The 16748-nt window shown below is 40.1% G+C and overlaps 1 protein-coding gene across 4 annotated transcripts in view; it reads right to left on the reverse strand.

The window, feature by feature from the left end:
• The window catches only part of PECR (peroxisomal trans-2-enoyl-CoA reductase), a 44086-nt gene that overhangs the window by 12431 nt on the left and 14907 nt on the right, over window positions 1-16748 (reverse strand). For all 4 annotated transcript variants that reach the window (XM_006076463.4, XM_025278221.3, XM_025278222.3 and 1 more), the window contains 3 exons: window positions 11497-11578; window positions 4997-5093; window positions 1850-1960 (listed from right to left, as the gene is read on the reverse strand). In XM_006076463.4, coding sequence (XP_006076525.3) covers window positions 1850-1960; window positions 4997-5093; window positions 11497-11578 — 290 coding nt within the window. The remainder of the gene's footprint in view (window positions 1-1849; window positions 1961-4996; window positions 5094-11496; window positions 11579-16748) is intronic.

The raw sequence follows: 16748 nt of genomic DNA on the forward strand, positions 1-16748 counted from the left end.
TAAATAATTTTCTTTCTTTTCGGCCACGCTGGGTCTTCACTGCTGTGCGGGTTTTCTCTAGTTGTGGCAAACAGGGGCACCCTCCAGCTACAGTGAGCAGGCTTCTCACTGCAGTGACTTCTCTTGCTGCAGAGCACACGGCTCTAAGGCATATGGGCTTCGGTAGTTGTGGCTCCTGGGCTCTAGGGCCCAGGCTCAGCAGTTGTGGCACATGGGTTTAACTACTTGTAGCATGTGGGATTATCCCGGACTAGAGATCGAATACGTGTCTCCCGCACTGGCAGACAGATTCTTTACCACTGAGCCACCAGGGAAGCCCTACAGTATGTTTTGACAGCAGGAAGGTCAAATCCCCTCATTATTCTTATTCAAAACCTTTTGGGCATTTTGGCATAAATATTTTTCTAGGGAAAACTTTAGAATCAATGTATTAATTCCAAAGATATATTAAATGTGTATATGTGATTTAGGGAAACTTCATTTTAGTAAAATTGAGTCTCTCCATTGAGGAATATGGCATGTCTCTATTTATTTTGGTCTTTTTTTTTCTGTTCTTCAGTAATAAACTTTTTTTCGTCTAGAGTTAAGTTCACTTTGGGTTTTTTAGTTTTTATTCTTATTATTGTGGAATATATCTCTTTTTTAAAAAATTACATTTTAAGACTGATCTTGCTGGCATTTAAGAAAGCTATTGATTTTTACAGACTTAAAACTGGTCACCTTACAGAAATCAGGTACGGAACTTCATTTTGTCATAATTGTCTGACTTGCTTAGATTCTGTGTTCAGTTCAGTCGCTCACCCGTGTCCGACTCTTTGTGACCCCCATGAACCACAGCACTCCAGGCCTCCCTGTCCATCACCAACTCCCTGAGTTTACCCAAACTCATGTCCATTGAGTCGGTGATGCCATCCAACCATCTCATCCTCTGTTGTCCCCTTCTCTTTCTATCTTCAATCCCTCCCAGCATCAGGGTCTTTTCAAATGAGTCAGCTCTTCACATCAGGTGGCCAAAGTATTGGAGTTTCAGCTTCAACATCAGTCCTTCCAATGAACACTCAGGACTGATCTCCTTTAGGATGGACTGGTTGGATCTCCTTGCAGTCCAAGGGACTCTCAAGAGTCTTCTCCAACACCACAGTTCAAAAGCATCAATTCTTCAGCACTTAGCTTTCTTTACAGTCCAACTCTCACATTCATACATGACCACTGGAAAAACTATAGCCTTGACTAGACGGACCTTTGTTGGCAAAGTAATGTCTCTGCTTTTTAATATGCTATCTAGGTTGGTCATAACTTTTCTTCCAAGGAGCACGCATCTTTTAATTTCATGGCTGCAGTCACCATCTGTAGTGATTTTGGAGCCCCCCAAAAAATAAAGTCTGACATTGTTTCCACTCTTTCCCCATCTACTGCCATGAACTGATGGGACTGGATGAAATCATCTTACTTCTCTTAATGTTGAGCTTTTAGCCAACTTTTTCACTCTCCTCTTTCACTTTCATCAAGAGACTTTTTAGTTCCTCTTCACTTTCTGCCATAAGGGTGGTGTCATCTGCATATCTGAGATTCTGTGTACTATAAAACAACTGAAAAGAGCAATGAAACAACAAAAACATGCTGCTCTTAACTGCCACTGCATTCATTCCTGAATAAATACTGCTGTGAGTATTCAAGGCACCTCGAGCGCAGTATTCCTGGCAGCCAGAAAGCACAGGGAACGTAGTTTGAGGGCATGGGAGCAATCTTCTCTATTAACCCATCAGACTATGTGAAAAGGACACTAAAATGTTACAAATCTCCAAAGTATAAAACAAAGTAATTCATCAATGTTAGAAATATACATTACCTCCTCAGGAAATCCAAATCTTTTAGCTGGGATCTTTTGAATGTACTTGTTAAGCAGGTCTTTTGTCAAATAATCATAGTTGCTAAAAGCAGTCTCGGAATAAATGGTTCCCTATGTTTAAAATAAAACAGGAAAAAATAAAGTACATAAAATTAAATTTTAATTGGAAAGACAACAAGGGAGTCTGTCATCCAACACTAACAATTAAGTAAGTGGTTTAATAGCGGTTTAAGTTCACATTTGTAATGTTAATTTTTCTCAATATGGTCAAAGAAATACAGTCAACCTCTACTAAAAAAGGATAATCTGAATGCTCATTTTGTGACCTCCCCTCCCCTAATAACCAGCCAAGCTCGGGATGTTTTCATGAAAGACTTGGCTTCTGAAAGCATAATCATATGAGCATATCAGAGAAGCCCTTAACTGGGGACAATGGGACAGAGTAGTCTATTTTGTCTTCCACTAAGGCTTCTATGTTTTTCGATGGAAAACTGGCCTATGGTTAAGTGGCACTTAGAAAATATAATATTTTCATGGCTTTTTATCTAGAAAGAAATCACAAACAAAAAATTTGAATCCAATATAAATAAATTAAAATTTTGTTTAAGAATTATTTTATTCAACTTTTAGTAGCTTTCAATGGTTTATAAAGAAAAAAATTACTCAAAAGCTGTTTAACACAGGATAAAGCTGCTTGTTATTGGCTCATAACTACAACAGATTATTCGAAGGAGAGGAGAAGACAGGAGGGATGAGAATGTGAGGAAGAAACTTGGCAGTATTAATTACTACAAACAATACTGGGGTGATATACTGGTTTCTGATTAAACAACTTCTCAGGCTTTCATTTAAAGAGGATGGAATCTTCCAGAGGTATTAAGCTTTAGACATTAAACCCCAAAACATCTCTGGAGGACAAATGTGACTTTAGTATTATGGTTACAGCATCAACACATCATTAAAGGTTGTCCAGAAATGCGGATGTGGAGCCCAGCATTCCAAAGAATCCACAATCAGAATGCAAATCTATCCAATCTGTCCTATAAATATTTAAGAATAGGTAGAAAAGGTAATGTCAACCCCAAAGGATTAAAAGGATGTGAAGCTTCTGGCTACGAACCTGCATTTGTTAAAGATAAGATCTAACATCCACAAGTCAGCTCATGCTTTAGTTCCCACTGAGTAGCATAGATAACAATATCTATAAATATTATCTATAGATATTATCTACATATATATATATTATCTGTAACTATATAGATATTAATAGATCCACAGGTAATACCCCCAGACTAGGGGATGATGACTCTCTTAACAATGACCAGGAATCATCACAGAGAAGTGAATTTGAGCTGAGTTTTGCAGGATATGTGCAAAGTCTCATTTATTATCCCTCTTGGATTATGTGGTCGACATAAAAGGACCAAGGAAGCTTAAAGTTATGTCTTTAAAAAAAAAACCTATTCATTTATTTTGGCTGCGTTGGGTCTTAGCTACAGAATGCAAGATCTCCATTGCATAGGTTATGTCTTATGAAAGCGAAAGTCGCCCAGTCATGTCTGACTCTTTGTGACCCGATGGACTATACAGTCCATGCAATTCTCCAGGCCAGAATACTGGAGTGGGTAGCCTTTCTCTTCCCCAGGGGATCTTCCCAACCCAGGAATCGAACCCAGGTCTTCCACACTGCAGGTGGATTCTTTACCAACTGAACTATCAGGGAAGCCCAACATAATGTGACAGTTTCTGAAGCTGAACATATGGTAATTTTTTCCCCTATTGTTTACATTATGTTTCAGAGAAGTTTTCCCTTGACTTTCAGTTGACCTTCAACTGGAAATCCCTTCCTAGAACTTTGACTTGAAGTTTCTCTCTCTCCTAATAAAGAATTAATGACATACCAAGAAATAACAAGATAATCTAGGAAAATTCATTCCTTAAAGCAGTGATTCTCAACCTTCACTGAATCTGAATTTCCTTCACTGAGAAAGTGAACCAGCTTTTAAAAGCACCAATACCTGGTTTCCATAGTTGGGTTCAGTTCAGTTCAGTTCAGTCTCTCAGTCATGTCTGACCATTTGCAACCCCATGGACTGCAACACGCCAGGCCTCCCTGTCCATCAACAACTCCTGGAGTTTACTCAAATTCATGTCAATTGAGTCGGTGATGCCATCCAACCATCTCATCCTCTGTTGTGCCCTTCTCCTCCCGCCTTCAATTTTTCCCAGCATCAGGGTCTTTTCCAATGAGCCAGCTCTTCGCATCGGGTGGCCAAAGTACTGGAGTTTCAGCTTCAACATCAGTCCCTCCAATGAACACCCACGACTGATCTCCTTTAGGATGGACTGGTTGGATCTCCTTGCAGTCCAAGGGACTCTCAAGAGTCTTCTCCAACACCACAGTTCAAAAGCATCAATTCTTCAGGGCTCAACTTTCTTTATAGTCCAACTCACACATCCATACATGACTACTGGAAAAACCATAGCCTTGACTAGATGGACCTTTGTTGGCAAAGTAATGTCTCTGCTTTTCAATATGCTGTCTAGGTTGGTCGTAACTTTCCTTCCAAGGAGTAAGCGTCTTTTAATTTCATGGCTGCAGTCACCATCTGCGGTGATTTTGGAGCCCCCAAAAATAAAGTCTGCCATTGTTTCCATTGTTTCCCCATCTGTTTGCCATGAGGTGATGGGACCAGATGCCATGATCTTCGTTTTCTGAATGTTGAGTTTTAAGTCAACTTTTTCACTGTCCTCTTTCACTTTCATCAAGAAGCTCTCTAGTTTTTCTTCACTTTCTGCCATAAGGGTGGTGTCATCTGCACATCTGAAGTTATTGATTTTTCTCCCAGCAATCTTGATTCTAGCTTATGCTTCATTCAGCCCAGCATTTCAAGCTTATATATCACTATTTTGTAACTATTTCACAGATAATTCTCGTATACAGCCAGGATTGAGAATCACTGACTTAATTTAACCTTCTTGACAATCTGGTTGTAAATCAAAGCATACTTCTTTCTGATTTTATCTATTTTTAAAAGCCAATCTTTTCTAGTACACATGCATATTAACAAATACCTCTATGAACAACACAAATGAAATCAGAAAAGCACAATTTGTCAACAGCTTTCATATTGAACATTTACGTACAGGGGCAACACTATTGATCCTTACTCCACTGCTGGCCCATTCCAAAGCTAAGGACTTGGTGAGGTTGTAAACACCTTCTCTGGCAGCTCCGCTATGCCTTTAAAAGACAAAATACAAACATCACCATCAGCTTCTATTGACTATGTCTCATATTACCTAAACTGATAGGTGTACCAGTGACCTGTCAGAGTCCCACAAGAACATTCTTATTATGAGTCCCTGTCTGAGCCATAAAAAAGAACCAGGTCCTTCAATATTAAAGTGAAACCATAGCTATCTACTCGTCAAACAAATCTCACATAAGTCAAGGCCCATATCTTCCTGTCTGCATGCATGTTCCGTCATGTGCAACTCTTTTGAGATCCCATGGACTGTAGCCCTCTAGGCTCCTCTGTCCAGGGAATTTTCCAGGCAACAATACTGGAGTGGGTTGCCATTTCCTACTCCAGGGGATCATCCCAACCCAGGGAATGAACCTGCGTCTCTTGCATTTCCTGCACTGGCAGGTGGATTTTACCATTGTGCCACCTGGGAAGCCCCAAGGCCCACACAAGTTCCCCCCAAATCACCATGTGCAAAACAGGAATATTTTGAGGAACTTTTAATTATGAAAGAAAATAAGCAAATTGGTAATTTGGAGGGTTACAAGTGTGGTTATTCTTTAAATCAATTTTAGGTAATAAGGTATATGAAATTCATATGTCAGGCTAGAAATAATATCAAAAGAACTTCTAGACATACCAAAATTAAAATAAATGTTAAGATATTTCCAGGGAAGAGGTTCAAAATATTTTGGTCTGCACCCATATGGTGCAAAAGGTAGAGACACACCATGGTTTAGAATTTCCAAGCATGTAACCACTCCTAACTAGAGATTACCTCTAGAGCCCCAATTTCCTGATGAAAGCCCACTCCCACCCCAGTGTCGGCTGCAGAGCCCTAGCAGGACTCCAGGCAGAAGCCAACCGCTCCCATCTGCCAGAGTTACCTGAGCAACCTCATCACCATCAAATGCAGCCAACACCTGTGTCACACTACATCCACCCATCCCGGGGGGATTCACACGACGGGTTTCCTTGCTTGACACCAATGCTAGGAGGGGCCCTTCTGGAGTACCTCCCAGCTGGGCAGGGTCACAGGGTTAATGCGTTGCTTTACGCTACCGGAAGCAAGAGGCGGGAACAGAACAGGTGAGCATCTGCGGGACGCACAGTCAAGTCCGGGCCCTCTTCTGTGAGGAGGACCTAGAGGTGCTTCTCCCCTTGTCCTCATCCCCTGACCACCAGGGCCACCACATGAGGTCCAGACCCTCGAACAGCCCTCAACCCCCCACACGCCTCTCGAGAGAGAGAAGCAGGTGGAAGACCAGAGACAGAAAGTACTTTCTGAATTTCAGCATGGGAAGCAGTCTGCAGAATGTGAGCAAGAGGCGGTTGAAGGGTGGCAGAATATGCCTCCCGAAGTATGCTGCTGCCCTGGTGGAGCGATCATTTTCAGCTGGGGTCCCTTGAAAAAACAGCAGATGCAGAGAGAGGCTTTCTCTGAACTCCCCTTATTGGCCAAATGGAACTGAGTGTCATAAATCCCCTCCCCGGGAGTCTCTTCAACCAGGGGAGGCTGACTGTTATCACGGGTGGGAGACTAGAGGTCAACACCACATCCAAACAAACATCGTCACCGACTATCATATCTCCCATCTATTCTTCAAAAGGCCCATCCATCTTTCCTAAAGATCATCTACTCCCCATCCCAAGAGGCCTATAACCCCTCTCCCCATTCCCTATTAAGTGAAAATGAAAGTCAGTCATGTCTGATTCTTGGCAACCCCATGGACTATACAGTCCATGGAATTCTTTAGGTCAGAATACTGGAGTGGGTAGCCTTTCCCTTCTCCAGGGGCTCTTCCCAACCCAGGGACTGAACCCAGGTCTCCGTATTGCAGGCAGATTCTCAGGCTTACCAGCTGAGCCATGAAGGAAGCCCAAGAATACTGGAGTGGGTAGCCTCTCCCTTCTCCAGTGGATCTTTCCGACTCAGGAATCGAACCAGGGTCTCCTGCATTACAGGTGGATTCTTTACCAACTGAGAGATCAGGGAAGCCCATTCCCTACTAAGACAGTGTTAAATCCTAAATTCAAAGCCCCAACAGGCAGTTACTTATTTTTCCCTTGGTATCTCCCATGTATACATGAGGTACACATGTGAATCAACTTCTTTTTGTTTTTCTCTTGCTCATCTGTCTTTAATTACAGGGGTCTCAGCTAAGAGCTCAGAAGGGCAGAGGGAAAATTATTTTTCCTCCCCTGCATAGTTCTCTCAAGGTTAGCTGATGAAGAGGACATTTAATACAGACTCAGTGCAATCACAATAGCATCTTCAGACTACATCTCCACACTCAAAGATCTACTGAAGAGGCTGGCAGAGAAGAGTGTGATGTCAGAAGGGAAACTGCTGCTGGATGGTGAGACCACCTACAACAGGTATGACAGCCTGAAGCCCCCAGCTCTCTGTTCGTTCCATAAGGAAGAAAGGATATGCCCTTGCTCTGCAGTGTTTGGCACTGAAGAAAATTACACAGAAATTGAAAGTTACTCTGGATCTTTGAAACAGCACATCCTAATCTGTTTGTTTCTGGGGATTGGGAAAAAAAAAAAAAAAAAAAAGGTAACATTTGTGAAGAAAAAGCAGAGAGTTTATCCAGAGAGATTTACTGCTTATCCAGTGTTGCAGTGAAAAGGCGGGAAAAGAAAAAGTGAGTTTTTCTTTCCTTTCCTGAGAACAAAGAAGATGGAGAGAACAGTGAGCAGATCCGGTTACTCCTTGTTTTTACTTTAACTGTTCCTAACCTGTTCTGCCCCCTAACTCTGCATGGACTACATTCTGCACCTACTGTCCTTTAACTCTGTGCTAATTACATCCTGAATTTGGTGCCACCTGTACAGAAGTCTCTTGGCAAACCACCCCTTGTGATTTTTCTCTTTTGCATTATAGAAAGAGGGCCGGAGTACAGTTCATAAAAGACAATGGATCCAACCACCAGGCTACTGGACTGCCAGACTCAATTATTGGGCTATCTGAACCAACCTGTGACTGTTTTTGAATCAGTGCAAGAGGAAGAAGAATACAAGGTCCTTATACCTTTATTCCTCATCTCCAATCCCTGACTGCTAGCCCTCATCTATATAATCCTCCAGATTCCTATAGGAAGGCGGGGGCACAGCTCTTGAGGCACAAACCTACTGTGTTCGCCCCTCCACTGGGTGAGGATTAAAGCCACCTTTATAGTTCCTCTAAACTCTCTGTATTTTTTTCTTCAGCTTCAATGGGCATAGGAAAGTAAGATTTTGGCAACATCACCAGCGGTCCTGTGTTCTGAAGGATTTGATTCTGGCTGGCATAGCTGGGAGTTTCAGGTGGGTGAGACACCTGAATGGACCACAGGGTTTATAAAAACACCCTTTCCAGGAAGGGAAAGTGACCCCCATCAAAACAGAACAGATGGCGGAAAATTCAGCTGCAGGTTGGTGACTGTGCTATATGGGCATTGTTCCAGCCACTCTTCTTTTAAAGCAAAAGCCCAGAGAGAAGGAAGGGAAGGGCATTTATCTGGACTACAAGTTCTGTGAGAATTCATTTCACCATCTGAATAACAAGCCTCATAGCCATTCTTTCACCGAGAACATTTTCTGAAATACTAAGGCCTTATTTCTGTATCAGATGTGATTTAAAATGTCTACCAATCTGTGCAGGAGGAGATTATGAGTGATAAACCACCTGAAAGGCTATCACACTGCTTCATTTCCTTCCTATAATTTATGAATAGGAGGTAGAATAATATCCAACTCTCAGTGAATCTAACACTAACAAAACTTTTAAATCCTTCTAAAACTTAAAACATATAAATGAAATCATACATACATGATCTTTTCCATCTGGCTTCTTTCACTCAGAATATTATTTTCAGATTTATCCACATTGCTGCATGAATCAATAGTTCACTTTTCATTTCTGAGGAATACATTATATAGCTAAACCATAATTTGTTTATTCATTCATTCATTGATAGGTATTTGGGCCACGAATTCTCTCTCCATGAGAGATACCAAGCCTGTCTCTTGCCCTTGTAATGATTGACAATGACCCAAAAGATCAGCCGGTCCGTCTAAGCTCCTTTGCATAGATTGTAATGGAAATTGGACTACTCTTAGAGGACACTGAAAATGTCAGGAAATGATAAGAACCAGAGAAGCATGTGTGAAAACAACAATGCAATTCAAACACACAAACAAGAGATACTCAGGTAGCCTTTTAACAAATGAATAGATGATCCACTGAGATACTATATCTTGCCCATCAGAGTTGTCCAGAAATTGCCAAGACACATTTTTCGTGAGGCTCTGAGAACAGGCACTCTCGTTCATTGCTGATGGGACAGCAAAAAGCAAAGAAACTTGCAAATGCCTAACAGGATGCCTTTACCCTCCACCCAGCAATCCAACTTTGGGGATGTACCCTGAAGATGCTGCTGCTGCTGTTGCTAAATCACTTCAGTCATGTCCGACTCTCTGCAACTCTATGGACTGTAGCCCACCAGGCTTCTCTCTTCATGGGATTCTACAGGTAAGAATATTGGAGTGGGTTGTCATGCCCTTCTCCAGGGGATCTTCCTGACCCAAGGATGGAACCCATATCTCTTATGTCTCCTGCATCTGCAGATGGGCTCTTTACAACTAGCACCACTTGGAAAGCCCACCCTAAAGATATACCTCTGCAAACATGAAAGAAATATTTATAATGTTATTCATTGCAGAATTATCTGTAATAGCAAAATATAGAAACAACACAAATTTCTATTAAATTTGAGACAATGTGTGCTTTTGAAATAATCAATTTGAAAAGAAGTCTGTGACTTCATAGTGGTATACTAAAGAAGTTAATAATAATAGTAACATATATTAAAGAAGTGATGGTTGTAATATTAATATAAGTCTTTCTACAGAAGAGTATCAGCTAAAGAATCTGCCTGTAATGCAGGAGACCTAGGTTCAATCCCTAAGTTGGAAAGATCCCCTGGAGAAGGAAATGCACTCCAGTATTCTTGCCTAGAGAATCCCATGAACAGAGGAGCCTGGTGGGCTACAGTCCGTGGGATTGCAAAGAGTTGGACATGACTAAGCACTGCACCATCAACTAAAAAGCATAGAAGCAACTATGAAATCAGAAAAACCAACATTTTCACAGCCCCAGTGTAATGAGTGATTCACAAAAGGGTCAACAATGGTTGCTAAAATCATGGTGGCAAACAATATTAACAGAGTACCAAATTATTGCCTTATCAATTACTTACTAATTGTAAAGGGATTAAGATCACCACCTTACTGAACAGGTTATCTCTAGGATGAAAGAGTATGGAGGACTTCACTTTCTACATTATATAGTTGTTTGTTTAAACTAGCATGCATAATTTAATACCAAGATAGGTCTACTTCACAAAAACAGAAATTCTGTGTTGGAAAGTTTTTTATAAAATTTTAATTTAAAAAATGGAAAGAATCAGAGCTTACAAGATACAAAAGGAATCAGCATAACTCATTTTTTTTTTAATCATACTCTTTAACTATTAAACTTGGTCAAGTAGCTTCCTGGTATGTTTTTCAACTTTCTGTTTTGAGTAGCCTTTTAGCTATTATGAAAGAAACTACTATGCCAGTAGGCTGTTCATTTACTTTCTTTAAAAAAAAAAATGTTAACCAACTATAAACCAATATAAAATAAAAAAGTTTAAAAATTTTTTAAAAATCAGTTTCCAAAATAAAAATTTATTAAAATCAGAATAAGAGTCAAATAGGTCAAATTCTATTATGGAACAATAATTTACTAGCAGTTCTATTTAAATCTGGATAGGTATATCCACAATGCTCAAAACTAAATTATCATAGATTGGTTTCATTTCCTCATTTTAACCAGAAAGATGTCTCCAGATACATTTAGTTACATCTGGATTAGGACTGCCAGATAAAATACAAGACATTCAGTTAAATGTGAATTTTTACAGGAGACAACAAATCATTTTTAGCATAAGCATGCCCCATGTGGAAATTCCCTGGCAGTCCAGTGGTTAGGACTCCACCCTTCCACTGCAGGAGGGCATGGGTTCTATCCCTGGTGAGAGAATTAAAAACCCGCAAGCGCACTGTGTGGCCAAAACAGACAAAAACAACAAGAATGCTCCATGAGATATTTGGGACATACTGATAAAAAGATATTATTTAACTGGGCCTATAACTGTTTTTATTTCCTTGGAAAATTGGGTAACCCTAATACGAATGGTAATGTTTTAGAAGTACGTTTCAAAGTTCAATAAAGGGAATTTTAAGTATTGGAGTCCCAGTGCATTATAGGGACTAACGATCTTTATTTAAGAAAATCGCTCTACCTACTCCCCAGCTATTCAACGGACAAACCCAAAGGCATAGGAAGAAAAAAATGTAAGTGCTTACACAGCTCCCGGAAATCCATTTTTAGTCAGTACAGTGATATTGACAATAGATCCCCCATGTTCTTTCATCCAGGAGTTGTAAACTGCAGGAGACAGAAAGACAATCCTATTAAATAGTGTCCTGACTCTTCCCTGATACCATGTTCCAGCTTGCTGCTTATACCATATTTTTAAAATTCTAATTTATATTTTTTTATAAAACTATTGAGGTATAATTTACTTTGACAGCACATATAGATAACATAAAATTCATCCATCTTCTGTGTATGACTTAATGGTTTTTAATAAATACATATCACCACAATCCAGTTTTCAAATATTTCTGTCACTCCAAAAAGTCCCTTTGTGACCATTTGCAGTCCAACCCATCCCCAGGCAAACGTTCATCTACATTCTCTTTCTATAGATTTGCCCTTTCTGAATATTTCATTTATTTGGTCATTTGTGCCTGCCTTCTTTAACTCAGAATAGTTTTGGGGAGGTTCATCCATACTGTAACACATGAAAATAAAAATGCTACTTTTTATTGCTAAATAGTATTCTATTGTGTGTACATTCCATATTTTATTTACCCATTCACCAACTGATGAACAACTGGACAGTTTCCACGTTTGGGTGATTATGAATACAAGTCTTTGTGTGGACATATGTATTTACTTCTAGTAGGGAGATACCTACAAGTGGAATTGCTGCGTCATACGCTAAATCTGCATATGACCTGGTAGCTCAGATGGTAAAAAATCTACCTACAATGCAGAAGACCCTGGTTCAATCCCTGGGTTAGAAGATCCCCTGGAGAAGTAAATAGCTACCCATTCCAGTATTCCTGGGCTCCAAAATCACTGCAGATGGTGACTGCAGCCATGAAATTAAAAGACACTTGCTCCTTGGAAGAAAAGCAATAACAAACCTAAACAGCATATTAAAAAGCAGAGACATTACTTTGCTGACAAAGGTCCATATAGTCAAAGCTATGGTTTTTCCTGTAGTCATGTATGGGTGTGAGAGCTGGACCATAGAGAAGGCTGAGCATTGAAGTGAAAAGAAAGTGAAAGTGACTCAGTTGTGTTCGACTCTCTGTGACCCCATGGACTATACAGTCCATGGAATTCCCCAGGCCAGAATACTGGAGTGGGTAACCTTTCCCTTCTCCATGGGATCTTCCAAACCCAGGGATGGGAACCCAGGTCTCCCACATTGCAGGCAGATTCTTTAACAGCTGAGCCACAAGGGAAGCCCTATTAAATAGTGCTTGACTCTTACCTGATACCATTCCAGCTTGCTGCTTATATGATATTTTTTAAATTCTAATTTATATTTTCTTTTTATAAAAATTTTTATTGAGGCTCTAAAGAATTGATGGTTTTGAACCATGGTACTGGAGAAGACTCTTGAGAGTGCCTTGGACTGCAAGGAGATCAAACCAGTCCATCCTAAAGGAAATTAATCCTGAATATTCATTGGAGGGACTGATGCTGAAACTGAAGCTCCAGTAATTTGGCCACCTGATGCAAAGAGCTGACTCATTAGAAAAAGACCCTGATGCTGGAAAAGATAGAAGGCAGGAGGAGAAGGGGACCACAGAGGATGAGATGGTGGATGGCATCACCAACTCAACGGACATGAGTTTGAGCAAGCTCTGGTGGATGGTGAAGGAGAGGGAAACCTGGCGTGCTGCAGTCCATGAGGTCGCAAAAAGTTGGACACAACCGAGCAACTGAACAGTAACAACCAGTATTTGTGCCTGGAAAATTCCATTGACAGAGGGGCCTGGTGGGCTACAGTGCATGGGGTCACAAATAGTCTGACACAACTGAGCGACTAACAAACACACATACATGTTAAATCTATGCTTAACTTTTTAAGAAACTGCTTAACTGTTTTCCAAAGTGTTTTCACCATTTTACATTCTCATCAGAAATGCAGGAGGGTTCCAGTTTCTCCACAAAACTATCTGGCTTTTTGGTTAAAGCCATTCTAATGGGTATAGTGTGGTATCTTACTGAGACTTTGATTTGCATTTTTTTAATGATTTAAACGGTGTTAAGAATCTTCTCATGTGCTTATTCACCATTTATATATCTTATTTGGTGACCCATCTATTCAAATCTTTTGCCTTTTTTAAATTTGGGTTGCTTTTATAAGACTTTTTGTATATTCTGGATATAAGTCTGTTATCAGATATGTGATTTGTAAAACGTTCTTCCCAGTCTGTGGTTTATTTTTTCATTTTCTTATTGGTGTCATTTGAAGCACAAACATGTTTAATTTTGATTAAGTCCAATTACAATTTTTTATTTAATGGATGTATTTTTGGTGGGTATCTTAGGATTCTGCCTAACCCAAAGTCATAAAGATTTTTTCCCTTACTTGCTTCTAAAAGTTTTATAATTTTATTTCCTGCATTTAGGTCCATGATCCTAATTTTGGACTTTCAGTTAACTTTTATTTATTATGTGAGGTAAGACTCTTTTGCATGTGGATATCCAACTTTCCCAGCACCGTTTGTTGATGACACTATCATTTCCCCAAAGAACTGCCTTGGCACATCTGATGAAAATCAATTGATCATAAATATAAGGATTTACTTCTGGATTCTCAATGCTGTTTCACTGATCTATACATCTATTCTTATGCCAGTGTTATACTGTCTCATCTTAAAATCAATAAACAGTTTTGAAATCAAGAAGTATTTCTTCTTTTGTAAAATTGCTTTGGCTATTTTGAGTCCTTTGCATGTCCATATATATTCTAGGATCAGTTTGTCAATTTTTGCAAAAGGATTGATAAGGACTGCATTGAACCTACAGATCGATTTGGAAAGAACTACCATCTTAAAAATATTGAGTCTTTCAATCCATAAACACAGAATGTCTTTCCATTTATCTACATCTTCTCTCATTTCTCTCAGCAATGTTTTGCAGTTGTTAGCATATAAACCTTATATTATTTTGCTAACTTTATTTGTAAATATTTTATCCTTTTTGAAGGCAATTTGAAATTTAGGCAAACTTTCTATTCACACAAATCAAGGCAATATTAGAGATGTACATCAGGACTCAATTCAGTGCAAGTCCAGTTTTTAGAATGGAAAGACCAGAGAACAATTCAATACCTATTTCTATTAAAAGCTTGAGCAAAAGTAAGCTTGTCTACCCACTATTATTTAATGCTTTCTAGTGAATTCTCACCAAATCGTGTTATGACAGAAAAAAAGGAGGTAAAACCACAAGAAAACATAAAATACAATATTTTTTTAATCTAGGACAATTTTTTCATACCCTGGTGGCTCAGATGGTAAAGAATTTGCCTACAATGCAAGAGACCCTGGCTCGATCCCTGGGTTGGGAAGATCCCCTGGAGAAGGGAATGGCAACCCACTCCAGTATTCTTGTCTGGAGAATTCCATGGACAGAGGAGCCTGGTGAGCTACAGTCCATGGGTCGCAAAGAGTTGGACATGACTGAGCAACTGGTCCAGTGGCTAAGACTCCATGCTCCCAATGCAACGGGCCTGGGTTCAATCCCTGGTCAGGAAACTAGACTCCACATGCCACAACTAAAAGATCCTACTTGCCACAACTAAGACCCAATGCAGCCAAATAAATAAATAAACAAATAATTTTTTAAAAAAGAATTAATAATTAGGAAGTGTGAAGATGCAGAAACAAAGAATAGCTGTTGGGCTGGGAAACTGGTAAAAACTTATAAATCAGACACATAGCAGAGTCACCAAACTTCCAGTTCCCTGAAAGATACAGATAAAGGCTTGACACACATTCCTAAGTTGTTTTTACAGGAAGACCCTCACCAGATGAAAACTGCTGACTGCAAGCATGCATACACTAGACCAGCCGAAACCAAAAGATCAGTGATGCTCAAAACTTCACCTGGACGCCAACCAAGCTGAAAATTGTGCACGAGCTGATCACCTGCCCTGCAGCTCCCTCCCTAACACTGACATTAAAAACTCTCCCTTGGGGCTTCCCTGGTGGCTCAGTGGTAAAGAATCTGCATGCCAATGAAGGATACATGGATTCCATCTCCCATCTGGGACGATCCCACAGGCTGCAGAGCGACTAAAGCTGGTACGCCACAACTACTGAGCCTGTGCTCTAGAGCCCAGGAGCCTCAACTGCTGAAGCTCGCCTGCCCTAGAGCCTGTGCTCTGTAACGAGAAGCCACTGCAATGAGAAGGCTTCCCACTCCAACTAGAGTAGGCCCCGCTCTCCACACTACAGAAAAGTCGGAGGAGCAACAAGACCCAGGACAGCCAAAAGTAAAATAAATAAACAAAGTTACGGGAAAAAAAGAAAAAACAAAACCCTTCCCTGAAAGCTATTAGGGAGTTCACATCTTTTGAGCATAAGCTGCTGACTCTCCCCATACTTTCCTTCATGGCAACCCAACGTTCAGTTGACTGGCTTCACCACATGCAGGCGAGCAGACCCAAGTTTGGTTCAGTAACATATCCATATAGCTTCCTAGATTTCTGTTGGAACAAAATATTCTAGGCTTATCGTGCATATTTGCTCCCCCAGACCTGTAATAAGCTGTTTCACTAAGGAATCCCAGTTCCTTTTAACTGGAAGTAACATTCAGAGATCACACAAAGGATGCTAGGAGGGCACACTGTCACTGAATTAATAGCTGTTTCTTTTCAGGGGACAAAGCCAGGGAATACATATTTTATTTTAAAGAAAAAATATATCTTGAGTCCATGCTAATGCTTCTAATTAAATTCTGGACTATAAGGGTTTTTATTCAGCCTCATCTGTCTACATTCACTTCTCCTTTTACCAATGCCAAAAATCTTGGTTCTCAATTGCACTAAAATAACTTATTTACAGAGACAGGGAGGCCTGGCATGCTGCAGTCCATGGGGTCACAAAGAGTCAGGCACAACTGAACTGATTTACTCGCTTCAGCCCACATGACACACCACGAGTCTAGGAATAATATCGCCCACACTACTAGATTTTAAGGGAAATTCCAATATGATTATGTGATAATCGATCTTACTGAATTACTGTATATTTCCTTTGGTGTGATAATGGTATTGCAGTTGCATAGACAACATTTCTTTATTCTTTAAAAATGTAAGTCAAAGTGTGATGATGTATGCAATTCACTTTTAAATTATTTGTGAAAAGGGTGTGGGGTGTTGAGGGGAGATAGAAAGGGAGCGAGGATGAGAGGGGGAAAGACACAGAGATTAGAGAATGCAAATACAGCAAAATGTTAGCACTTGGTG

Source organism: Bubalus bubalis, chromosome 2 (genome assembly GCF_019923935.1).
Source record: "Bubalus bubalis isolate 160015118507 breed Murrah chromosome 2, NDDB_SH_1, whole genome shotgun sequence".
Classification (NCBI taxonomy): Eukaryota; Metazoa; Chordata; class Mammalia; order Artiodactyla; family Bovidae; genus Bubalus; species Bubalus bubalis.